The sequence below is a fragment of the Chelonia mydas genome, chromosome 4 (assembly GCF_015237465.2).
Source record: "Chelonia mydas isolate rCheMyd1 chromosome 4, rCheMyd1.pri.v2, whole genome shotgun sequence".
Lineage (NCBI taxonomy): Eukaryota > Metazoa > Chordata > Testudines > Cheloniidae > Chelonia > Chelonia mydas.
The window spans coordinates 88,575,551-88,602,794 of NC_057852.1; the positions used below are offsets into that span (position 1 = coordinate 88,575,551).

The 27,244-nt window shown below is 40.5% G+C and overlaps 1 protein-coding gene across 5 annotated transcripts in view; it reads right to left on the reverse strand.

The window, feature by feature from the left end:
• CRACD (capping protein inhibiting regulator of actin dynamics) overlaps positions 1 to 27,244 on the reverse strand; it is a 218,668-nt gene that overhangs the window by 53,463 nt on the left and 137,961 nt on the right. For 4 of the 5 annotated variants that reach the window (XM_037897713.2, XM_037897712.2, XM_037897711.1 and 1 more), the window contains one exon: positions 18,941 to 19,109. Coding sequence is in view for 1 of the 5 variants with exons in the window: in XM_037897712.2 (XP_037753640.1) it covers positions 18,941 to 19,109 (169 nt within the window). In the remaining 4 variants the exon portion in view is untranslated. Of the gene's footprint in view, positions 1 to 18,940; positions 19,110 to 27,244 lie in introns of those variants that run through there. The other variant, XM_043546183.1, reaches the window with a different exon arrangement.

Sequence of the window (27,244 nt, forward strand, 5' to 3'; positions counted from 1 at the left end):
TGAAACATATTTGGTATAGTGTAACTAGTGATGGATCAAGTGGGTGGTGCTTGAATCTGGATTAGGTTTAAACTAGGATTTTGATGTTAGAGTCCAAATTGACACCAAGGTTTGGGTTCAATAGTGCAGAAATCTTGCAAGATTTTGGCCATCTTGAATGGTGGAAAGAATGTAGGATCAGATGTTATAATGAGATTTCTGCAATATTTAGCTGCATTTGACTTAGATCTGGAAGTCACCACCACACAAATCTACAGAAACAAGGCTTCTAGTTCTGTTACAGATCTGATGGGAAAACAGAAAATAATCCAGTTAACACAAAGTAGTGGCTTCAACAAAAGTCTATTGTCATTATGTTCGCTAAAAGTAGAAAAGGGCCATGAAGTAATGTAGAACAGTAAATTACTGTATTAGACTTTCACTTCAGGAAATCTGAATTCAAATTCTCTAACAGCTTACAAGTGAAAATTGGACTGATGGATTTATCCTAGTTTCCTATTTGTATACATCATAATTTGGGGTGTTTGCAAGCAGTCTTTTCTGGATAGAGGCCCATTACTAGAAATTCAAGTGTGTTGCAAGAGAAATCAGGATTAAGGGATGAAATTCACTCCCCTCCAGAGGGCCAGCACAAGACCTGTCCATCCTTTAGATCTCACTTAAGCCCTCAAAACTAATGGACCAGTTAAAGGACAAATGTCTGTGTTGTGATTACCCCTCTTAAGAAGTCTGCCCCTCAGCCGTGTCTGGAGAGCCCCTAAGCTATTTATTGCATCATTTTCAGAAGCACTAATAAACTTAAAGTTTAGCTGTTCAGTACCCACATTTAGAGAAAATAAACATAAGTGATGGGGGGGGGGGGAACAACCCTAAATTTGTTACAATAGGGAAAAAAAAAAACCCAAAAACAGGAAACTGATTTTTCAGTATTATTTCTCCATTATGTATACACTGTGTCCAGGTTGGACTGTGACATTTGCTGAATGATCTATGTGGCCTGATCAAACCCAAAAGGGAAAGACGATCAGTTGAAGTGTACAATACACATATATTAAGAAAGACTAGTTTACATTCAATGACAACTATAATTTGCAGAGGCAGGAGCTATTGATGATAGAGAATCCTTTTGTTAAGAGAAAATCTTAGAGTTACTTGTTTAAACTGTGCATAGTTTGAAGCATCCAGCAGTTAAACAGAAAGACAGCTCCTAGTGGCAACAGATTATGAATAAGAATCATAGATATTTCTAATTAAACTTTTATTTTATTTTATTTTATTTGTTATTGTAGGGAATACTCTGTTAAACAGGGATGGACTGATAGCTATTTTACATCTCTACGTTTTTATGTGGTTCTGTGAATAATGTATTTTACTAATCAGAGCCTACTAAAGAAACACTGGACATCTACATTAAGACTTTGGAGACCCTTCCACTAAAGTAGGCATTATGCTGACTAGTCTCATATTGCTAGAAACACAAATATGAAAGAACCTTCACATCTTGAATGTGCAGCATTAAACACTTGGGGGCAAGTTCTTCAATGGGGCACACATACACATGCAACTGAGGATACAACTTGGCAAATGTAAGGATACAAGTGCTGGACCTCTGCTGAAGCAACGGAGAAGAAAGGAATGTTACGATTCTTGTAGAATTGTCTTAATGCCCCTCGGTACTGGGTAAAGGTTGGAAGGTGAGTAAATATACTTTTAAGTAGAGATGGACCTGAGCCATAAAATGTTCGTCTGGATTTTTGAACACCCAAAAGTTCAAAGGTGTTCAGATCCAGGATTTTGATTTGGTCCCATAGAGAGGAGGAGTGACCAGCTGTGAAACTGCAATCACGATACGGATTTTAAACACATCTGAACTTTAGACTTTCAGATTCAGGATTTTGGTACAGGCCCATCACTAATATTAAGAAGGGATAACCCTGTAGGCCAAAAGACCTTTGTGCTGCATGGTTTCAAACTTGTGAAGAGCTGAAGCAAGTCTCAAATTCAGATTTTTTTGAGGTATTTTGCAGGGGCCAAGAAACCATGCTTAGAAACTGGAAATCGCTAAACAAGTTGCTCATTTCAGAATGGCACCATGACATGAATTTATTAACCAAGGAAATATAATATTCTGTTCAAGATAAAAGTCAGAAGATTTTGAGAGATGTTTTGCTTTGTAGCCCTATGATTAATGCTGTCCTACACTAGTTGTGTATACCTAATGGTCCTGATGTGCAATAATAGACTGATACGTTTGATTATCTATATCTTGGATTGTTTACAGACCCTTTCTCGTTTTTTTCTTATCTTCAGTCTTATTTTGTGGAGGAAAAAATGTTTGATGCTTAAAAACAAAAAGTTTTATCAAAAGGAAATACTGTGTCTTCAGTTCTTACATAATTCCAGTTCCATGCATTGTTATAGTACAGTAGAAAAAGCACACACCACCAATTATGCCCATTTAGTGTTTCATAAATGTACCTCCCACTCCCACACTAAAGAGTCCAGAAATAGAAGCCAAAAAGAAGAAGAAAAAAAAAAAGGATAAAAAAGGAAATGTTTTGCACTTCTTTGCTTGGAGTTTTGTGGATATGGGGTTGGTTTGGGGTGTTGTGGGGGGGGTGACTGCTACTCTTTTTAGAAATGCTCAGTAGACATGAACAAATATCATTACAGAACAACGGCTTTTTTTTTAGTATTATCGGATTTTTTTAACACTCTACATTCACAAAGCATGTGGAAGCAAGTGTAAGTTTGCAGTAGGGTCCTATCTAGTTAGCTGTTCTGCCATTTATATTGTGACCATCACCATACTATCGGAATGCCCCAGGAGAGTTACATGTGCATGTGAGATAGTTTCCCCTTCCTGAATGTTTTGTAAGAAGGCTGACTCCAACTGCTTCCCCTCAGGAATAGCCCTAAGGTGGCAGAGATGAAAAACAGATAAAATGTATTGTCTAGTCCTTCTAGACATGGATCAATACTGTAAGGGAAGAAAATGTATTCTGATTCTGAGTTATACCTTTATAGCCTTTTCCCCATCATCTTATGCAGTGCAGGGATATGAGCTTTAGTTCTAAATTATGGTCAAATAGGAAATATTACACATGTTGCAATAGCTGCCTGTCAGAACCGTGTTTCGATAGGTACAGAAAAAGAAGTCAGCCTTGAATTTACATCTAGAAGCTGATTCCTAACCCCTGTACACTCAAAGTTCAGAGATGTTTAAATCCAGGGTTTTGTTTTGGGCCTATCTCAGCTATTGTCTTTCTATTTTATATATAGGATTTTTAAACTTGATGAAAAATTTAGGGTATTTCATTGCACTCACAGACCCATAAACATGTCCTTACAAGCTGAACAGGCAGAGGGGAAATGTTTAATATGTTATTTGAAGCAATCGCGTTTAATAATGTAAACTTAGGGCCCAGTTCTACTCAGTTCCATGGATGCATCTGCCACTGCCTTCAAACCTAGTTGCATCTGTGTATCTGAGGGCAGAACTAATCCCATAGACACTAACCCTGCAAAGCAATCTGCACAGACAAGTCCTTATACCTGTAGAGACCTACTGATGTCAGTGGATTAGTTTGCAATATCTAAGTTGACATTTCTTTAATTTTGGATGAATTCCTTCAGTCCTTGCTGAGGCAAAGCTCTTATTTGATGTCAATTGGAATTCTGCCTGCATAAGGGACACAGAAAGGGGTATCAGGTGAATGGCAGATCATACAGCAGGGCAACAACCCTCCAAACTCCAACATTTTCAATGCAAATTTTCATCAAAATCAAATTTAACATTTTTGGTCAAAAATTCGGAATGTGGAACATTTCAACCAGGTCTAGTAGATCCCAGAACCTTGGTGTAAGAAGAGAAATATCAGGTAGACCTAATATTAGAAGAGAAGATGATGTGAAAGGGAGGCTTTGAGAATGACTGGAAAGGAGGCAACTGGTGTATGGGGACGGGTGGGGAAAATGGCAGAGTCCATTACAGGAGAGGGGAGGATCAGAGGCAGAGACAGACAGACAGGCCATGGTGCTACAGAATGAGCCACCTCTTGGAATCAAGTATTTCCTATTAAAAGTACCAGATTGAGAGCAGTAGATGTAACTTAGGGATAACAAGTGGTAAAAAGCTATAGTGCATATATCTGAGAATAAAGCCTCTGCAGGACTGCCACTAAACTAGGTTTGTTAAATAATGGGAGAATATAAATAAGAAGGACAGATGGCCTGTGGAAGGTGTTTTGTGAATGAGAGAACTATGCAAATGCTGCGTTTAGTAACATAAAGAGATCTCTGTCTCTGTCAAGATATTTCAAAGCGTATGGGATAGATTTTCCTTTGCAGCTGAATGCCACTCAGTACATGGAACAGGAGAAGCCATCAAGGAGATGGCTGTACCTCCCTAATCTTGCAGTGCCCAGCCCCAGTGTCAGTTAGAGCAGTTGAGGAGTTGCTCTAATTTATACCACTGGAATAAGGTCCCTAAGTAACCCCATGGCAGTAGCAAATCAGACACAGCAGAGCTCTGCTCTGCTGTGTCCTTTCCGACCCCCAGCCTGCCCTTGCACATCCACCTTCACCCTCCTAATATGCCTCCTTCATGTGAGGAGGGTGAGGTGCTGATGCAGGATGCAGCTAAACCTTTGTGCCCACTGGGAGTTCCCCGGTGAAAGGGGATTTCTCTGCTGGTGCATCAAAGAATCCTGCCCAGTGTTTGGGCTTCTGTCTGTTACAGAATTCCTCTACTAATCCACAGTTCAGGAACTATGCCCATTTTCACTAGCTGAGAGTCTGGCCTGCAGTCTAGAACACTAATGTAACTTTGTTTTAATTTTCATGGGAATGTTCTAAATCCTATTTCATAATAGTGAGAACAGCATAAATTACATAGGATACTGTATAATGCTGAACAAATGGAAGGGCAGTTAGGAACACCATCTCTTTAGCTCGACAAGGCACAGCAGGGAAGTCTCAGACATCACACTCCCCAAACAGCAGGAGAATCGATTTTGCCTGACTGGACATCAATATAAATTATTGTTCAACAACTGTTTTTATCGGGACCAGGATTAGTGATTAGGTTGAATAGTGAACTCAGTTCTTTTGGTCTGCAAGGGTTTGTTCAAGATTTTTTCCTGGTTTTGCTTTGTGGGAGGTTCACACCTGTGTTTTGTTTGGAATATTGGGTTTGAATGAATCCAAAACCCCAAAGCAAAGCTATCTGTCTAGGTTGTTATATTGAATTCATCAGACACCTGACAAGTTTTTATTTTTATATTTTAAAGTTTCTCTATCCCCCTCCCCAATACAGGTTTAAAAAAAATTCTGTGAAAGCTAAAAAGTGCCCAAACTGAAGAACGTTCCCCACCTTCCAGCTGAAACTCTGGGGGGAAAAAAACAAACAAACCCAGGTTTCACAAAGTTGTCACCCAAACCAGAAAATTCAACCAGCCTCACTTAAATCAAGGTCTAGACTTGTAAATATCATCTGAGTTTTGTGTTGTACCAACATTCAAATACCATCCCAAAAGCTTCACAAAGTTCTGATGATAAAGTATTTTTTTTGGCCATATGAAATATCTGGGAAAACAAACTTATGCAAAATGTTTTTTTAAATTGATGACACTGTAAAAATATCTGAAAAATAGACATAGTTAAATAGTAGTCATTCATTATGACTGTGCTAAATGCAGCTATTTTCATGTTTTGTCAGTGCTATAATGTTATGAGTGGAGTATGAATGTGCACATGAATGATGTATAAAAAAAACCCTGATAAGAGAAACGAAAAATAAGTTTCCTTCATTTTTTTCCTATTGTAACAAAGGTGAGTTTTTACAAGTTATAGTTTGTGTTTATTTTTTTAATTGGGGAACTAAACAACGAAAGTATAAGAGCATTTGAGTTTATGAAAATGATTCACGAGTAACCAGGAAGAAGAGACAATGCACATATCTCTACTAGGCTTACACCAGGGTTTGGAGTTTGAGCTGAAGCAGAGCAGGACTAGAATTTGGAAGCACAGAAATCTCAAATTATTCTTGTGAGATTTTGGCCCAAACTAGCACAGATGGTGTAGGATTAACTAATTTGGTATGATTTCTGTCATATTGGACCACATCCAAACTGGGACTAAAAATAGGTTACTTGTGGTTTTGGAGCTAACCTAGCACCAAAACCTTGGTGGGTGTTTTGGATCATGGATTTGAATCTTAGCCCTCTTTAATCTAGGGGGATGGAGTCAGATTTGAGATTCTGGACTAGGCCCATCTATAGTGCATAAGCACAAAGTCAATGATATCTTTAGGAAACACTGGATGGTGCTCATAAGTAACCAAATAATACATCTACCCTACACTTTTCTCTCCCCTCCCCCCGACCACACAAACAGCAATATTTTTGTGATGGTCCAAAAAAATGTAATGGGAGAGAAATACAGATTCCCAGCTGCATTGTACTCCTTTAAATTACATGGAAATCTGAGCCATGTGGTGAACATATCACCAGAGTAGATGTTTTAAAAATACTAAAGCAAATTTAAATAAGGAGGCAATGATGCAGTGTTCAGAAGCAGGAATGCAAAGGAGTTTCTTCTATTCATTATCTCTTGCTTACTTCGTTAAATATTATGTAATACTTTAAGGTAAATATAGAGTAATTACTTTGGTAATGATAAAAATCACTTTAGAAATAAGGAAAACATTTGCATTTTAAAGCCAGTTTCTATGACGAGAGTGAATATCATTGATCAACAGTTTCTATCTAGTGCCATATCTTGAACAGATTAGTATTAGGGGGTAGCCGTGTTAGTCTGTATCCACAAAAACAACAAGGAGTCCAGTGGCACCTTAAAGACTAACAGATTTATTTGGGCATCAGCTTTTGTGGGTAAAAAAAAGTGCTTTTTTACCCACGAAAGCTTACGCCCAAATAAATCTGTTAAGGTGCCGCTGGACTCCTTGTAGTTTTGGAATAGATTAGTTATTTTCAGTCACACAAAATGCTAACAGAAAATTAAATATTCACATAAACTACACTGGAGATGCAGAAGAGTGGTATTATATAGCCATAGAGTATACATTGTATCATACCCTATTCCTGACTTATAGAATTCAGTGTACTGAGAGAACTGGGAGGGTACAGAATATAAGAACATAAGAATGGCCAAACTGGGTCAGACCAATGGTTCATCTAGTCCAGTATCCTGACTTCCAACAGTGGCCCATGCCAGATGCTTCAGAGGGAATGAACAGAACAGGGCAATTTTGAGCGAACCGTCCCATCATGCAGTCCCAGCTTCTGGCAATTGGAGGTGTAGCGACACCCAGAGCACGGGATGGTGTTCCTGACCATTCTTGGCTAACAGCCATTGATGAACCTATCTGCCATGAATTTACCCAATTCTTTTTTGACCCCAGCTATACTTTAGTCCTTCACAACATCCCAAGGCAACAAGTTCCACAGGTAGGCTGGGCACTGAGTGAAGTAATACTTTCTTGTGTTTGTTTTAAATGGGCTGCCTATTAATTTCATTAGGTGATTCCTAGTTCTTGTGTTATCTGAAGGGGTAAATAACACTTCCCTCTTCACTTTCTCCACACACTTCATGATTTTATAGACCTCTGTCATAACCCCCCTTACTCATCTCTTTTATAAGATGAACCATCCCAATCTTTTTAATCCATATGCCTAAACATTTTTGTTGCTCTGATCTGTACTTTTTCCAATGTTAATGTATCTTTTTTGAGATGGGCTGACCAGAACTGCATGAAGTATTTCAGAAGTGGGCACACCATGGATTTATATTGTGGCATTATGATATTTTCTGTTTTACTATGTATCCCTTTCCAAATGTTCCTAACACTGTTAGCTTGCTTGACTGCCACTGCACACTGAGTGGACGTTTTCAGGGAACTATCCATGACGACTCCAAGATCATGGTAACAGCTAATTTACATTCCGTTGTTTTGTATGTATAGTTGGGATTTTTTCCAATATGTATTACTTTACACTTATCAATAAGGCTACGATTTAGTCACGGATGTCGCCGAAGTCATGGAATCCGTGACTTCCAGCAACTTCCGTGACTTCAGCCTGCAGCGGTCAGAAGCTGCGGGCAGCAGACAGTGGGGGCCCCCCAGCTGCAGGCAGTGGGGGAGCCCTGCAGCTCCCAGCCATCACTGAGGGGGAACCGCCGAGCTCCCAGCTGCTGTGGTGGCGAGGGAACCCCTGAGCTCCCCACTATTGTGGGCAGCAGGGGAGCCCCCAAGCTGTGGGCAATGGGGGAACCCTGCAGCTCCTGGCAGCCGTGGGCCCCCTGAGCTGCGGGTGGCTGGGGTACCCCACAGCCCCTAGCTGCTGCAGGCAGCAGGCCCCTGCAACTCCTAGCCATGGGCAGCAGAGGACCCTGGAGCTCCAACACCCAACCCACGGTGGGGGCCTCTAGAGCTCCTAGCCCCACTGCAGGCTGTGAGGGGACCCGCAGATCCCCATTTTGTCACAGATATTTTTAGTAAAAGTCATGGATAGGTCATGGCTTCCATTAATTTTTCTTTATTGCCCGTGACCTGTCCATGACTTTTACTAAAAATATCTGTGACAAAATCTTAGCCTTACTTATCAACACTGAACTACATCTGCCATTTTGTCTCTCAGCCACACTGTTTTGTGAGGTTCCTTTTTAAAATCTTTGCAGTCAGCATTGGACTTAACTATTTAGTAATTCTGTACTGTCTGCAAATTTTACCACCTCACAGTTTACCCCCTTTTCCAGATTGTTGATGAATATGTTGAATAACATAGGTCCCAGTATAGATCCCATGGGGGATCCCTTTGTGAAAACTAACCATTAATTCCTACTCCTTGTTTCCTATCTTTAAATCAGGTATTGATCCACAAGAGAACCTTCCCACTTATCCCACGACTGCTGACTTTGCTTAAGAGCCTTTGGTGAAGGACCTTGACAAAGGCTTTCTGAAAATCCCAGTACAATATATCGACTGGATCACCCTTGACCACATGCTCGTTGACCTCTCTGAAGAATTCTAATAGATTGGTGAGGCATGATTTCTCTTTACAAAAGATGTGCTGACTCTTCCCCACTATATCGTGTTCATCCATGTGACTGATAATTCCGTTCTTTACTACAGTTTCAACAAATTTGTCTGGTACTGAAGTCAGGCTCATGAGCCTCTAACTGCCAGGATTGCCTCTTTTTGTTTTAAAACAGTCATCTGGTACAGAGGCTGATTTAAGTGATAGGTTACATACCACAGTTACATACCATCTGGTTGTAGTGATTTATTACTGTTAAATTAAACAGTTCCAAAACCTCATCTGACACCCCAGTTTGGGATAGTTCCTCAGATCTGTCACCTAAATGGAATGGCTCAGGTATGGGAATCTGCGTAGCCACCAGTCTTGGATAGTTTAGACCCAACAATTCCTGCATCTTGGCAAGGGGTTAGACTAGATGACCCTTGTAGTCCCTTCTAATGCCAGGGTTCTATGATTCTACCCTAAATTTTTCATCAAGTTTAAAAATCCTATATATAAAATAGAAAGACAATAGCTGAGATAGGCTCAAAAAAACCCCCTGGATTTAAACACCTCTGAACTTTGAGTGTACAGGGGTTAGGAATCAGCTTCTAGATGTAAATTCAAGGCTGACTTCTTTTTCTGTACCTATTTGAGCCCAACACCTGCATAGAATCACTCTCCAGTTTTAGAGATTTAAAATCCACATGTGAGTTTTGCAGCTTGATCCTATCTGTAGTAGATAGTAATGGCTGTGGTATGTTCCTATTTTCAACTTGGCCGCAGTCATTAGCATGACTTTAAACCAATGACAAACTTTGGTCAGGTATTTTTTTATTGTCAAAGGTCAGCTATCGTGACAAAGGCCAATAGTGGTCAAATGTCTAGCCCCTAATTTTGTGCTGTGCAAGTTTTCCAATTCACAATCATTTTGTTAATGCACCTGCAATATTCCTGCTATTCCTGTCCTTGGCCTCTCTTAAGCAGAGGAAAACAACCTTGCTGAATCATACAGTGGACAAATGATGACTGGGATGAAGCCACCAACCTCATGTTGTAACCCCTTAGGATATGTCTGCAATGCAATCTGAAGTGTGACTGCAGCATGGGTTGGCATATCCACGTACTAGCTTTAATCTAGCTAGCACAGTTAAAAATAGCTGTAACGATGTGGTGGTACAGGATTCAGCATGATCTAGCAATTAAAGTACACACCCAGAGTCCCCACTGAAGCCCATGCCACCATGTCTTCACTGTTATTGTTAGCCATTCTAGCTAGATTAAAGCTAGTGTGGGAATGCCACCCCACACTGCAGTGTAGACGTACTCCGACAGGATTTGGATTTACGCATCCAGACATAAAAGGCTAGTAAACTAGCCCACTGAATCTCCTAATACACAATGACTTTTAATAAATCTTCAATAGAAATAAAAATTCAAGAGTGGGATCCTCTAAGACAGATTCACTTATGTAATAGCGTCTCCCTCTCCCTTATCCTCTCCCTCTGCCCTGCCTGTCTATTTCGCTTTTCTCAGATTGGGCGATGGTGGGAGGCAGGTTTCTCAGGAGAAACTCAGAAGTATGCTTCTCCAGTCAAGAGACTGACACATATACAACATACAGCTCTACATAGAGAAGTGTGGTCTATTTTGTACTGCTGTGTTAAAATTGTGTGTATAGTACTATCACCATGCTGCATCTGACTGACGGAAAGCTCTAGGGGTAAACAGTAGTTCTGATCTAGCGGAGCTACAGAGGAGACCCACTGCTCTAGCTTTAGTCCATAAAATGTTTATTGCTTACTTTGCTCATCTATGTACCAAGTGATTCAAATTGGGGAAAATATTTGTCTTAAACCTCAAATCCACTTGCAGTGATTTTGGGGTGTGGAGTTGGGAAAATACAGTACTGCTAAAAGTAATAACACTTGCTAAAAATTTCTAAATTAATTTGCTTAAGCTACACTTATGCTCCTTTTGTGTTCACTTTTCATGGATATTTTTTCAATTGATCTTTTCTGGTGCAAATGGTGAATAAAAGAGAATTTCAAAGTCTCCTTTGTGAATATTCACAGAAACCAAATTTTGATTAGTATAGTATTTGGCTTGCACACTCGTTCAGTCAGGGAAATGAACCAATACCATGGGATTTAACTGACAAACTGCAACCAAAAAACACAGCTCAAATAGTGGATATCAAATATCCGCAAAACTCTTCACTAGACAAAGAGAGTTTAAAAAGAAATTAAAAAGAAATTCAAATAAATAATGTGTTCAAAGAAATCAGAATCTGTTCACAGACATTCCACAAGCAAAAAGGAGGCTAATTTCATTATATTAAAACTACTTGCTGTGAATTATTTGCACAGGTCTATTGGGTGTGGGGTTGACACACCCACACATTTGTTGACACAAATCTCAGACCATGCTTACAACAGTTCAGCAAACATAAGCCTCCCTCCTCCCAGTTGGTCTTCCCCACCCCAGAGAATCTTGGGACCCAGACTTTGGATCCTTCTTTCTAAATGAAGCTGATTTTATCAAGGGGTCCTGAGAATACTTGTGCGGATTGTCCAGAGATTCCTATTGAGCTAAAGAAGGGAAGGGGAGTAGGGGACTCCTTAGGTGGGTAACAGACAGATTTCTTCGGGGGATGGAAAATTGTTGACTGTTAAGGTTCTCCTTGGAGAATCAAGCCTGTCAGACTAGACTGTGCAGAGGCAGGTTCACTTCCAGCTCCTGTGAATCAAACTACAGCATTCAAGCTTACAAACCTCTGTCTGCAATGTCCACAGAGCCTTAGCAGAGACTTTCCAGAGCAGAGAGAGCTGAACTTTCCATGGGGCAGAGATCGTGTCTTTGTTTATGATGTTTGCACGGCATCAAGTTCAATAAATAATAAAATTAATTTAAGAATAAGAAGTGGCAAATCACAGTTCTAGAATAGAAGTTCTGTGATGGGTGATTTCCAGGGACTTGTGTAAAGCCTTACAAACAACTTTACTATTACTTTGTAATAAGTGCTGTTACAGTTTGCAAGCAGCAGTTAAGGACACAGGTTAATAAGTATCTGCTGAGCTTTGTAAACTTGAGAAAGGCAAGATGGAGGCGGATAAAAGGTTCTTCTCTCCCCTCAAGGGAGCCAGGTAGGGTGAGCTATGTCGAAGTAGCTTCTCCTCCTACCAGGGAATTGTAAAATGAGATGGTGGAACATATTAACATGCACATGCCAGGATGCTGAGTGAATGATGTGTACTTGATTATTCCAATGCCTGGTTAGAACAGAGAACTGGCAGGCAGGAGTCCCAGATTCTGTTTCTGTTCTGCTACTCAAAATGAAATCATATAAAGTCATTTAAGATCTCTGGGTCTTAGCTCACACCTGAATAAAACAGGGATAAAAAAAAACTTACATAAATCATGAAGGCAGGGGGCAATACTCATTGTAAACAAAATTAATACAGAGCTAATGATAAAAGGTTAACCAATCCCAAATAGGTCTTTTAAAGGAAACAAATATAGATTATGAAGAAGATTTGTTAGCACTTGAATGGAAAGTTCATGTGTGTTTATAAAGATTAAATAGCAATTTAAAAAAAATTAATATTTTGCATTTTAGTGTTTTCTCATCTGAGGATCTCAAAGCACTTTACAAACATTAATGAATTTAGACACAACCTCTCTGTGTGTCTCAGGGAATAGCACCTGTGCTATCTCCTACCAGAGAAGAATGATCCTCATCTGTTTTATACAGTATCAAAACACGTTTAGAAGTATTTTCCCCAGTATTCTCCCCTCTCTGCCTGATAGTTACTGAGGACAGTGGGAGCCAGTTTGGGTGGTCCATCATGTGCCAGGCCAGCCAGAGATGGTTCAGGATGTGAAAGAGGTTCCCTATGCCTAGAGCAGGAGCCTGTCAAAATTTGTCCAGAGGGTTTGCTGTAGAGCCTGCGATGCTAGGTACTGGCAGGTAGTTTAATCTCTTTTGTGAAAATAGACACAGCAATAAAAAGAAACCTATCTATTCCCACTTCTTTTCTTGTCTCCACCTTTCCAAAGTGACTTCTTTGCTTTCTTTTCTTCCTAAAAGACTAACAACAAATAAAGCTAGTACAAACAACTAAAAGCTGTGGGGTTTGTTCCAAAATAACTGAGGAAACATGACAGTGTTAGTGGTGATGGGCAACACTGCCCAATTTTGTGGAAAAACGGAAACTTTAATTAAAATTTTAAATGTATTTGATCTCTATAGGTTCTTATTCCTTCAAAACCAGGCATAGAGCTGTATCCTAGTCTTACAACAGGCTACATAAAAAGCAGTGGCAAAGTCAGTACAAACTAAAATTTCATAGATAGGGCTGTCAATTAATCGCAATTAACTCAGGCAATTAACCCAAAAAATTAATTGTGATTAAAACAATTAATTGTGATTATTCACAGTTTTAATCACTCTGTTAAACAATAGAACCCCATTTAACGTTTATTAAATATTTTTGGATGTTTTTCTACATTTTCAAATATATTAACTTCAATTACAATACAGAATACAAAGTGTACAATGCTCAATTTATATGATTATTTTTATTACAAATATTTGCACTGTAAAAATGATAAAAAGAAAATTTTTTTCAGTTCCCTCATACAAGTACTGTAGTGCAATCTCTTTATTGTGACAGTGCAACTTACAAATGTAGCTTTTTGTTGTTGTTACATAACTGCACTGAAAAACAAAACAGTGTAAAACTTTAGAGCCTACAAGTCCACTCAGTCCTACTTCTTGTTCAGCCAACCATTAAGACAAACAAGTTTGTTTACTTTTATGGGAGATAATGCTACCCGCTTCTTATTTACAATGTCACCTGAAAGTGAGAACAGGAGTCCCATGGCACTTCTGTAGCCGGCATTGCAAGGTATTTACGTGCCAGATATGCTAAACATTCATATGCCCCTTCATGCTTCGGCCAGAGAACATGCTTCCATGCTGATGATGCTCGTTAAAAAAATAATGCGTTAATTAAATTTGTTACTCAACTCCTGGGGGAGAATTGTATGTCCCCTGCCCTGTTTTACTCACATTCTGCCATATATTTCATGTTATAGCAGCCTCAGATGATGACCCAGTACGTTGTTCATTTTAAGAACACTTTCACTGCAGATTTGACAAAATGCAAAGAACGTACTTGTGATAAATGAAGGGGGGGGCTGGCTCCCTTTTATGGGCACCCAAACAGCCAGCTAGCTGTAAAATCCCTCTTGGTAGCTGTTCTCTGCTTGCTTTACCTGTAAAGGGTTAAAAGTCCCCCAGGTAAAGAAAAGGAAGTGAGCACCTGACCAAAAGAGCCAATGAGAAGGTTGAACTTTTTAAAATTGGGAAACAAACTTTCCCTTTGTCTGTTGTTCTCTCTGGGCTGCAGGGACATGGAGCAGCAATGCTATAAGCAGGAATGATGTGTAAGGTTTGAACCAGGTATGAAAATTATCTTCCATACCTAGAAGGAATTATTGGGACAGGAAATGTTTTGATAGACTCTATCAGGTTTATTTCTTTATTTTGGCTTGTGGATCTTCTCTGTGCTAGCCCCAGATGCTTTTGTTTGCTTGTAGCCTTTAAGATGAACCCCCAAGAAAGATATTTTGGGTGCTTAATTTTTGGAATTGCTCTTTTAAAATCTAGCAAAAGCCTAAGTTCCAGATGTATTTTCTTCCTTTTTGTTTTTAATAAAATTTACCTTTTTAAAGAACAGGATTGGATTTCTGGTGTCCTAAGAGGTTTGTGCATGTTGTTTAATTAACTGGTGGCAACAGCTAATTTCCTTTGTTTGCTTTCTCAGGTCTTTCCTGGAGGGAGGGTGAAAGGGCTTGAGGGTACCCCACAGGGAGGGAATCCCAAGTGCTCCTTCCTGGATTCAAGGGTTTTTTTTGCATTTGGGTGGTGGCAGCGTTTACCAAGCCAAGGTCAGAGAAACGCTGTAACCGTGGGAGTGTAATACAAGCCTGGAGTGGCGAGTATTCATTTTTAAAATCCTTGCAGGCCCCCACCTTCTGCACTCGAAGTTCCAGAGTGAGGATTCAGCCTTGTCAGTACCAATGTGAGATTTCTAAGGACAGATACAGCACTCGATCCAAGATTTAAGAATCTGAAGTGCCTTCCAAAATCTGAGAAGGATGAGGTGTGGACCATGCTTTCAGATGTCTTAGAAGAGCAACACTCCAATGCAGAAGCAGTTCCGAAAGGGGAACTACACAAAAATGAGGAGGTTAGTTAAACAGAAATTAAAAGGTACAGCACCAAAAGTAAAATCCCTGCAAGCTGAATGGAAACTCTTAAAAGACACCATAATAGAGGCAGCGTTATCTCCCTTAAATGTAAACAAACTTGTTTGTCTGAGTGATTGGCTCAACAAGAAGTAGGACTGAGTGGACTTGTAGGCTCTAAAGTTTTACATTGTTTCATTTTTGAATGCAGGTTTTTTTGTACATAATTCTACATTTGTAAGTTCAACTTTCATGATAAAGAGATTGCACTACAGTACTTGCAATGGGGGAATTGAAAAAGACTATTTCTTTTGTTTTTTTACAGTGCAAATATTTGTAATCAAAAAGAAATATAAAGTGAGCACTGTACATTTTGTACTCTGTGCTGTAATTAAAATAAATACATTTGTAAATGTAGAAAACGTCCAAAATATTTAAATGAAATTCTATTATTGTTTAATAGCGCATTTAATTGCATTTAATTTTTTTAAGTGCTCGACAGCCCTATTCATAGACAATGATTTGTTTATACTGCTCTGTATACTATACACTGAAATGTATGTATAATATTCCTATTCCAGTTGATTTATTTTATAATTATGTAATAAAAATGAGAAAGTAAGCAATTTTTCAGTAATAGTGTGCTATGACCCTTTTTTCTTGTTTAATTTTTATGTCTGATTTTGTAAGTTTTTAAGTGAGGTGAAACTTGTGGGTACACAAGACAAATCATACTCTTGAAAGGGTTATAGTAGTCCGAAAAGGTTGAGAGCCACTGCTTTATAGTACACACCTTACAACATGCACATTATATATAAAGATATACAGTTAACTAAACTAGCAATACAATACAACAACAATAATGATAAAAACCCAGATTTGTACAATGAAGCTTTCTGTTGGAATGTTAGGCCTGATTTTGACTGCATTTCCATCAGCATAAATCTGACACAACTCCACTGATGGCAAAGGATTTACACAGGCAAAAACTGTGGCAAGTAAGCTCAGAATCAGGCCCCTTCCCATTTGTTGACCATCTGTGATTTTAATTTTGCAATCTGTTTTAATACTGTAGTTTTTAATTTAACAGTGTGGATGAAACCACATTCACATTCTTGATCATTCCATTGATTGCTTCAGGAAAAAAAACTGGCTGTGAAATCCTTAACAAACATCACACCCATCACAATCTCTCTACCGTCAAGAGGACAGCTATACAGTCCCTGAAATCTAACCACCAGATAGCCATCAAACCAGCAGACCAACTGACAACGCTGACACCACCTATTATAAAGAACTCAAAGAAGTCCCCACACCACAATTTACGCAGGAATTTAAGGATACCATCAAATCCTTCCTCAAATAACTCCAAGAGGAACTCTACAAACTCATCCCACACAAACCTACCCCACAGTCCTTCTGCATGCTTTCCAAGCAAACCATCACATGTGGCCACAGCACTCTTACTGAAGAAATATTAGGACTCACAGAAACTATCCTCAAACTACTCACCATACAAAGAGCCAGCTTCCTTCAAGAGGCAACTGATTTCCTCCACAAACTTTGCATCAGTAACAACCTCTCTCAGAACACCATTCTTGCCACGATGGATGTCACTTCCCTATACACCTCACAATGATGGCATAAATGCCCGCCTCAAATATTTACAAGACAATGGACAACCCTCAGATATCCACTCCAAACACATTGCCGAACTTCCATTTCATCCTCACCCATAACAATTTTACATTCAACAACAAACCACTTTGTCCAAACCATGGGAACAGCCCTGGGTACTAGGATGACTCTTCAATATGCCAACCTTTTATGGGTCACCTTGCAGAAGAATTTCTGGACAAACACACCATGAAACCAATGATATGCCTGAGACAGATCAACGTATTTTCACCCTATGCACAAATGACAAACTCCCTCATAGATTTCCACACAACTTGAACCACCACCACCTGTCCATTAAACTCTCTCTGGAACACTGCCACACTAGCATCAACTTCAACAGTGGAATCCAACAGTCAACTATATACAAGACACCCATGGATCACGACACCTACCACCCCAAACACACCAAGAAATCGGTTATCTACACCCAAGCATTCAAATTCCACATAATATGCTCAGAGGAAAAAGTCCAGGATATAAAACTTAACACACTCAATACTACCACCAAACAAGGACACTCTACCAGAGAAGTAGGTCACATAATGGAACAGGCCATCCAAATGCCTTTGAGAGAACCTGCTTCAATATAGAAATAAACCCCCTCCAACCGCACACCCCTAGCTGTCACCTACCACCCACACTGGAACCTATATGGGGTATCATCAAACACCTACAACCATATTGATGGAGACCCCATCCTGAAAGAAATCTTTCCTGAACCCCCTCTTCTGGCCTTCAAACAACCCCCCAGTCTTTCCAAGCTCATAATCAGAACCAAGCTCCTCACAGACCAGGACGCCAAAACTCAAAGTGGTACCAGACCCTGCCAGAACAACAGATGCAAAACCTGCAGACATATCTGCACTGCTACAATGAGCAACACCCCCCCCCCCACAACACACCTTTTAAGATCCATGGGTCCTACGCATGCCTATCACAACATGTGGTATACCTCATCCAGTGTACTAAATGCCCCAGCCACAGCTATGTGGGTGAAACCAGACAATCACTATGCTCTCCAATGAACTCTCTCAGAAAAATGCTAAAAGACAAAAACAGCATATCACCTGTGCATGAACACTTTTCACAAAGCGCATTTATAATCCCCATCTTGCAAACAGAAGGTATCAGAAGCTAGCACCCCATGGTGATGGGCTTTGACCAGAAATGAGCACAGGTACATAAGGTTCTGGGCTACCAGAGCACGTAGGCTCTACTGACCCTGCTATCATTTCTGCACATGCCTCTGCCTCTACTTTTGATATTTCTATCCCTGGCCTGAGCCCAGCACTTTGTGCAGCTTCTTTGGTAATTTCATTATTTTTTCTCCTCCCCATCACTTCTGCTACACATGGATACAAAGGAGCTTCTGACACATTGCCCTTGGATTTTATGTTAATAACTTTTTTCCTTATTATTGAATTTATAACTAAAAAAAGTTACTAGGTTGACAGCCCTAAAGACTGCAGCTCTATCAACAGCTCAGGCAGATCACACGCCGCAATGTGACAAGCTTCCCCCACACTTCCCACCTGCAGGCTTCATTCCTGACCTGAAGGTACCACCTCGAGGGCAAAGAGAGTAGAGCAGAGTCTCCATGCCCAGTCAGTTCAGGTACTAACTAGGGTACCCATTGTGCTGGTGATTTGATGTCTGTCTGTCTGTCCTTAAGTTTTACTAATCCATGAAAGTAGGTTTGAATTTGTTTGGTTTAACCCTGGACTTTCTTTTTTCTATTCATCTACACATGGAACCAATAACTGACATGTGCAAGAAGTTAAACACTTAGATTCTACAGTATAAGAATATGACTAGAAAGGCACACTGACACTGTAATATGCAGTGTACCACTTATCATTCAGTGCGATGAAATTTAAACAGGAACAACATTCATTACATCTACAATGATTCTTATGGCTTCAGTTTAAAACAAACAAATTTAACAAACACATGTATGTTTTTACCTCAAACCATTGTTTGTTTCTTCATCTGAAGAGAGGGTGCCATTGCATACATTCCCAAAAGAGTGGCTGGGTTTCAATTTGGCTTCCACACAGTCTGATGTTGTCTCTCTCTTTTTCCTTTTACCAAAAAACTTCTTGAAAGGCTGGAATTTGCCTGCCCTTTTCTTGTCTGCAGATCACAAGACAAACACATATGGTAGCTTATCAAGGAGGCACTTTGGTGTGTGCGAGAAAATCACAACAGCTAGCACTTGCAAAGGAAAAATGAGGTCAAAGAGCAATCACCAGCCTGAGCAAACCCTGTGCTTGGAATTTAAATGCACGGCTGCAACTCACTGTCAAGGCACAATATTGACAGAGCAAAACGAAGAGCATTAAAACACCTGCTCTCTGGATTAAAGATTCATGCTGAGGTGTCAGTGTGGTCAAACGCTTGGATGAGGGGAAAAAGATCATTTAGAAGAGACAGAATGAAAAACTAATAGGAGGAGATTCATTCTTAGATTTTGTGGAGTGCTTTTGTTTTGTCCTAGTCACTAAAGAAAAGCTCTGCATTCATTACCATATTGCAGCAGGTGCTACATGCACTGGTTTGAATGAAAGAAACTGAAAATAACTTAGTATATATTATTTATATTGTGTCATAGGTGAACAAGGTACTTTGCAGACAAACAAAGATAATGGGTTAAATTCTCAGAGTTACATCAGTATACATCCAAAATGAAGTCAATTGAGTTACTCTGGTTTTACTCCTGAGTGATTGAGAGCAGAATCTGGCCCAGCATCCTTGCCCTGCAATGTTTACAAACTGAAGTTAGACCCAAAACTCAGAGAAAGACAATTTGGCAGGCACAAGGAAGGAAACAGTAAGCAAAAAGAGAGGGGATGCCATTCTTCACAGAGATAACATAGAAGACAAATAAATAAGTTTGTGAAGCTAAACTTTTTTCCTCACAGCCTAGACCAAAACCATTAAAATAAATAAATAACTATATAAAAAATCAAAGCTTATTGCTAAATGTTGGCATGGTGTAACAAAGGAGGAATTTCAAACATTTCGGAACTATCATAGTTTCATTTAATTTACCCTGACTTAATTTTGCATTCAGCTACCTTAGAATGCACTCTCATTTTTTTGGAACTACAGCTCTTCTAATATTCCACTGTTTCACCTGTGACAAACATTTTCATAAGCCATCCAGAATTCTCATACATACTACCTACTCTCTCTCTCATTTACCCTCCCCAGGGAGCTGCTGCTCAGCAAAAAGTCTGAATTTTGTTGCAAGATGCATGTTATACACATGTAGGGACAGAACAAGGTGTGATGGTCTCAAGTTGCAGTGTGGGAGGTTTAGGTTGGATATTAGGAAAAACTTTTTCACTAGGAGGGTGGTGAAGCACTGGAATGGGTTACCTTGGGAAGTGGTGGAAACTCCTTCCTTTGAGGTTTTTAAGGTCAGGCTTGACAAAGCCCTGGCTGGGATGATTTAGTTGGGGATTGGTCCTGCTTTGAGCAGGGGGTTGGACTAGATGACCTCCTGAAGTCCCTTCCAACCCTGATATTCTATTATTTTATGAACGAACCAATAAACCTGGAAACTACTGTGCTGTAGTAGTCTTATGATTAAAGGGCCAGATTCTCCACCTCTCTCCACAGCATTTGTCCTCATCTCTCCAGCTAAAATTACCCCAAAGTCAGGGAGACCCTAATGGGTAAAGCACCAACATATCCGGCTTCTATGCCACACCCCTCTACAATACAGGGGGCATGTCAGGGGCAGAGAGGGGTATGGCCAGAGTACACTGCAATCCAGCTATGCCCATCAGGCAGATAGTCAGCTGGGGTGGACTAGAAGAGCCCAGGAGCAGGGACAGAGCTAGACAAAGAATTAGAAGCTGTAAGAGCCTCCCTGTTAGTTCACTCCCCCCCCCCCCATCATGTTACCAGATTTTCCTGTGACTTTGGGTTTATTAGGGTTTCTCTTGGGGGGGGGGGGGTGTCTGTAATTCTATCAATGTACTGCTTGTCTCACTTGTGTTCTCATACGGAGCTCTACTTCTCCCTTCTGCAAGTTCCCTCTCAATGGAGCTATCCTGCAAGACCTAGGTTCCCCAGGGCTGGGTTCTTCCAGCCCCAGAGTCACAGGAACACACAAACATTAACAGCATGTCTGAGAAGACTGGGTTAATCAGCACTCTCAAGCTGACCCCTTACATGTCCCTGGACTCAGCAGGCTGGGTCGAGCAACACTTCCAAGCTGCCACCCTCATGTGCCCCAGGTTCAGCACGTTCCTATCCCCACTTTCATGTTACAATTGTTCTGGTAGGAACCCACTAGATGAGCAAACCCCACAGAATTTTTGGGTGCTGCAGGGATCTTTAGCTTAGATACGAGGAGCGGTGCTGCAGAGCGAATGGGGAAGCCAAAAAACACCCTCGAGGGGGAGGGAGAGAAAGAGAAGAAACCAGTTTAACCATGACAGTTATTTATTGCCGGGTAATAACCATACAAGGGGTGCCAAACAAACAAACCAGTGATAATATTAAATCTAACTTAAATTTGATTATAAAAAGGTCAGGTTTAGAAAACTATAACTGATCACACAAGTCAGGGTCAGAAGGCTATACCTAGAGAGAGAGATGGATTTTCACTACTCCCTGAAGCTTGAATCCATCGGGGTTCCCAGGTGGTGGTGGTAGCTGAGGGTCCAGAGTGCTGGAGACAGGCAGAGCCCCCAGCATGATCAGTCAGGAGAAGATGAAGTCTCAATGGAACTGATGCAGATTTTGGATCCAGACATCAGAACACTTACCTGAGCATGGGTAGGAGTTTTGTAGGGAAAGAACAGTGGTTCAAGGGAGAACATTAGATTTGTTTATGGGTAAACTGATGGCTCAAGGGAGTATTCCAAAGTTGTTTTGTTCAGGCTAAACAATAAACTGATTGTTCCTGGCTTTGGGTGGTGTTCCTTGCAGGGAGCTCACAATTCAGTTAGGCAGCTTCAGTATTTTGGATACCAGTAAAGGATTTATTACTAGAATTGGTCTGATAACTACTGAGCTGGGTGTGTGCAGGCATGGGTTCATTAACATCTGGAACAGAGATTCCCCATCATGCAGTGCTTCCCTGCTTTTCTAGTCCCAAAGTTCAGTGCGGGACTGAATCTCTGTTCTAAATTCTGTATGCTAATGTAGATGCCTCCCTGTCCCATCTTTGATGTAAATGAGGCTAGGGGAGTTTCCTTAATCCTGTCACCCTTATCCCAGGGGTTTAGCTGTGTCTTCCACTGCCTTTTCATTGCTTTTTGTATGTCTTTCTTCTGATCGGTTTTGGTTCAAGCAGAGGCTGGGGGGGGGGGGGGGGGGGAAGGGGAGAGGTCTTTCGTGCGTTCAAGCAGAGGCTGGGGGGGGGGGGGAAGGGGAGAGGTCTTTCGTGAGTCAGAGAGGCTGGGTACTGTGCCCTGGTTTCCCAAGAGCCCAGAGCTGATAGGTAACAATCAGTATGCCAAGCAGATAATGCATGCAGTAGAGACACTGGCCCAAAACATTAAAGCCAAACAAATAACACTCTGCTCCAGTCAGCATTTCATCTGAAAATCTCTAAAAGAAGTTTATAATGGAGGGTATCATTCTTCTCATTTTGCAGATGGGGCAATGGAAACAGAGAGTTTATGTGACTTACCCCGGTCACAAAGTGTGTCAGTGGCAGGGCCAGGAGTAGAACCCTGGTTGCCTAATTTCCAGAGCCAAATTCAACCCAGCGTGACCCACAGTAGGGCTGGGAAAAAAATGTTTAAATCAGCATAATCTCATGAGTGCTAGGACCCAGCAGGAGAAAAGGAAGGGGGGGATGGAGTAGCTCATCCCTTTATGTTCCCCGCTCAGCCCATGCTCACCTTCAGTTAACCCCGTCTCACAGCTTCTCCTCCTTCCAGCCTGCACAGTTCTCAGGTTGCAGGGATTGTGGGGAAGAAGGGAGAAACTCTTCCACCATTCACCCTCTAGCCAGGCCTGGTACCCTACCAATTCACAATCCTTTGCAAGAACGTTCTGGCATGAAACTACAAGGAGATTTTGGTTAAAATCTCAGGTTGAAAAAGATTGAGAACCATTGCATTAGGCTACAGTTGGCTCTAATCTACAAGCATTTGAGATTTTTCCACATTTGGAAAAGGCACTGTCACAGTTCCTGAGTTGGCTGCACCTCTGATTCCCTCATGTGCTCCTCAAGGGCACCCCACTTAGGTGTCATGCCTCCAGCCATCACTTTTCTCATGACAGAATCCTATGATTCCTTCCCTTCAGTCCAGGTCTTTACTATAGACCCTTCCAAATCATTGTGGTTACCTCATCAAGTCTGACTTCAGTTCAGCACCTGCATTCCCCCAGGAGCAATGACAGGGCTATCCAGTGACAAATCACTTTCATAAAGCAAAGTACTATTTATTCAGAACAAAAGCATTTCAGAGAAAACATATCTTAAAAACAATAAACAGCTTATATGCATGACGAGCTTACAAAGTGGTCAGCCATCTTTCACTTGGGGACCTTGGTAAAATACTTGAGGTCCTTCCAAAGGGTTTGGTTCTGTTGGTCATAGTCTCATGCTTGTCAGTTCTTGGACAGAGTTTCCCCCCTCTTAGGTCACTATTTTTATACCATTTCAAGTCCTTTGTGTTCTTAGGCCTCTTAAACTAGGTCAAACCAGTCTATAAAGCTTCCTCCTCAGGGGCAGGGGTAGGGGGTAAAACTTCAAAATACTTGTTACGTGGATTATTTCAGAATTGAAGATTTGCCTCAATTACCTACATTATCTTTAATTCCTGCAGGAAGCATTCCTTATGTTACTTATTTAGCCAGGAATTGCAAACACTAGCAAGCACATAAAGATACATATAACATTTATAACATCATAGGCACTATTAATGAAAATGGCTCTTGTAGACTGATAGAGCACTGAACAAATTGTGCACTACCAGAAACAAGACTTATGGAAGGCACTGGTTTGCCACATTTTTCATATGCCTGCCACTGTAACAGAGACAGATCTCTCCCTTCTTTTTCAATAAGGATTTCAGTCCATACCATTCCAACAGCACAGCTAGCTCACACAGCATATAGCATAGGCCAGTATAGTCACAATGACTTTTTGAAAGGGCCCTTGTATTTTCTGCCCACTTGCTGCTGTCCTGTCCCCTCTGTAGGCTGGCAACAGAACATCAAGTCTAAACCCGCATTGGACATGGATCCGGAGATAAATTCAAGCCACAGATTTTTCATTAAACTAACAGCTGTGAACACAGTACTTATAATTAAAATATCTTTGTATATTTGTAGTCTACGGTTTTCAAACTCTCTTATGTTCATTAAAGGAAGCAGTTTTAGGTATTGCTTCCACATATCAACATGTAGTTTGAAGATCATCATAGAGCATTTGGGAAATCACAAACAACTGACGTTTTTAATGTGCACCATATTTTTATTCAAAATACCCCAATGTACGAAATTGTGCATAATGTGTCTCCAAGCACATAGCAAATAATATGTGTTTAGCTTTCTACAGAGATACCGACAGACCATTTGCTTTAAATGAGCAGATATTGGAGCTTCAGTTTGATAATCCCAGCAGAGAACAAAATATTTGCACTAATTTAAAACAACAACACTAAATGGGCTCAACCCTGCATTCCTTACATATATTTAACTCCCAATGAAGTTAATGAAAGTTTTGAGAGGACAATTGTAGGATCAGGCCCAGGAGGAAAATTATGACATAAGCATACAACCAAAGTTCCTGGGGTAGAATAGGTTGATACAAACCATAAACTGAAGTCAGTAACATATACAAACACACAGACATATGCTTAATTAACTTACCATCGGTGCCCTGATAAAGAAGAAATAAATCAGTATATATTATTATGGCAACATTTCACTCTCTCTAGTCTTCCCAAGTGATGCAACATGTCCCTCACTTTATATCTGCACATCACAGCTGCCATTCTTTCACATGAGGACAAGTTTTTCTTCAGAGCCAATAAATGTCAATCCTTTAAATCAAGCTGGATGGCTCACTGTTAAATGGATGGGCAATGTGAGGCAGCCCTTGACCCTCAGGGCTGAGCAAGCTGTGCCTGCAACATCCCCAGATCCTTCCAGCATTGACACAAGTAGTAGTCAAACCCGTGTCTTCCATAGGACAGTGCAGTTCACTACCACTTGGGCAAGGCCTTTGTAACAGGCTTTTGGTTGTTTCATAAATGTTGTTTTATAAAACAAGACATTTGATGATTCCCAAGGAATAGAAGGTGGGACAAGTCTCCTTTTCTATGCTGATATGACACTAAGAGGAATCAAAAAGTTGGAAATGTGGTGGACACAGATCTCCCAAAGCCATAATGAGTCTGGTGCTCTGAGATGAAAGCTGACTTATTCCTTACCATATTAAATGTTATGGAGGGTGATGATGATGGTGGAGCCCTAGATGCTACAGGGCTGATTGCTGAAATAGCCTGAAAGACAATTGCTGAAACAGCTTGAAAACAACTCTAGACATATGTGCAATTTCCTAGTGTTCTATTACCTACCAGATCTGGACTTATTCAAATCCAGCTCCAAGACAGCAAATGAAATAAGCAATCGAACCTTGTCCTTGCTTGGTTTACACACCTTTTCCTTTATTTCTTTTAGAAAATCACAATGAATAGTTAATAGCAAATTGAGGAATGTTGTACTTCAGAGTCTAAATCATGGCAAACTATAAAGTGTGAAGGCAATAGCTAACCAGAAATGGATGCAGGAAGTAGAATAACACATCATATACGGTATATGCTCCTTTTTATCTGATTCCAGTGGAGTAGCATGAACACATTAAAAACAATCTTTAACCTGTGATATAATTCCTCAGTTGCACCCTGGTCAACAGATGCAACAACTGCAACACAGAGATCTAGTTAAAGTGAAGCCTGATGCAACCTTTGGCATGCTACAATGTAGCACATGATCATACTCATCTCTACTAGAAAGATGGGTCCCAGAGACACAATCCATCTTTCATCTTAGTCCACTACACTTGAAACTTGTAATCTGTACCAGCGACACCTCCCCAATAAAGCTGAAGACAGCTGCAATCTGCTGTATTTTATGCAAATTGGATCTGGCCCTTGGACTCCTGGCAAAAGCCCAAAGCACCCTTTCGGTTTGTCAGAGTATGGACACCCTTGCCCCAAAAAGTGTGGCAACTGACAAATTCCCTGCCCAGGCTAAACTCACAGTAAGAGTTGTAAATAAGGTACTCAAATGTCAATGGAATCCATTGCAATATATTTTCTATAGTGCCCTTTGAACAAATAGCATAAAGCACTCAACTCAATTATGGGTCATATAAACAGATAACAATTTAGATGTGACACTTAAAGAGTAGAAGAGACTCAATTGCTTAGATAGCGAGTGGGAGAGTGTTCCCAAGCAACAGACAAGAGACAGGAAAAGGAGATGCCAAAAATTGGTGTTAAACCAGACAGGCACTTTTGAATCAAAAGAACAAACTTCACGTGACAGATGTTAATCACGTCCCATAATCCACTACTGGCAGGCCCTCAGTTACCATGGTGATTAGGGTGGTATAAGAACCTATACAGAACAACACAGAATAGGATTCAAAATAGGCAGGAAGCAAATGAAGGTGACAGATGCTGTGGGCTGTGTTTAAAGAGAAGGGATACAGGGAAACTATGAGAAGGAATTACATTAGTTCAAAAGGGGAGTATTGAAAGATAGGATGAAATCCTGGACCATTTGAAGTCAGTGGTAAAACTCCTATTGACTTCAATAGGGCCAGGATTTCCACCCTGATTTTCAGCTGGGTAGGTGCTAGTTTGTGAAGATCACACAAAACTCATCAATATGTCCATTCACTGTCCAGATTGTAGTAGCTTGCCCATTAACACCTGCGTTCATACAGTAGGTATACAGACTCTCAGAAGCAGCATTATATTCTATTTTAAATTTTGTACTGTGTTCATTTATCTTTTATACATTGGTACAAGATATTCGCTAGACAGGGGCATAAAGTGACTTCTGACATTGTCCTTGGAGGTTAAACTATCTTTGTTCCTTGTCAGTGAATTTAATACTCATAAAATACACTGGACAGGCAACCCCTAAAACTGCAGTTCTATTGGCAAAATAGACAGAACAGGCAGCAGCAGTGCAAGCTTCTTTACACTGTCCACCAACATTTATTATTATTTGTACTTCAGTAATGACTCAAGACTCTAAGACTGAAGTCCATGGGGCCA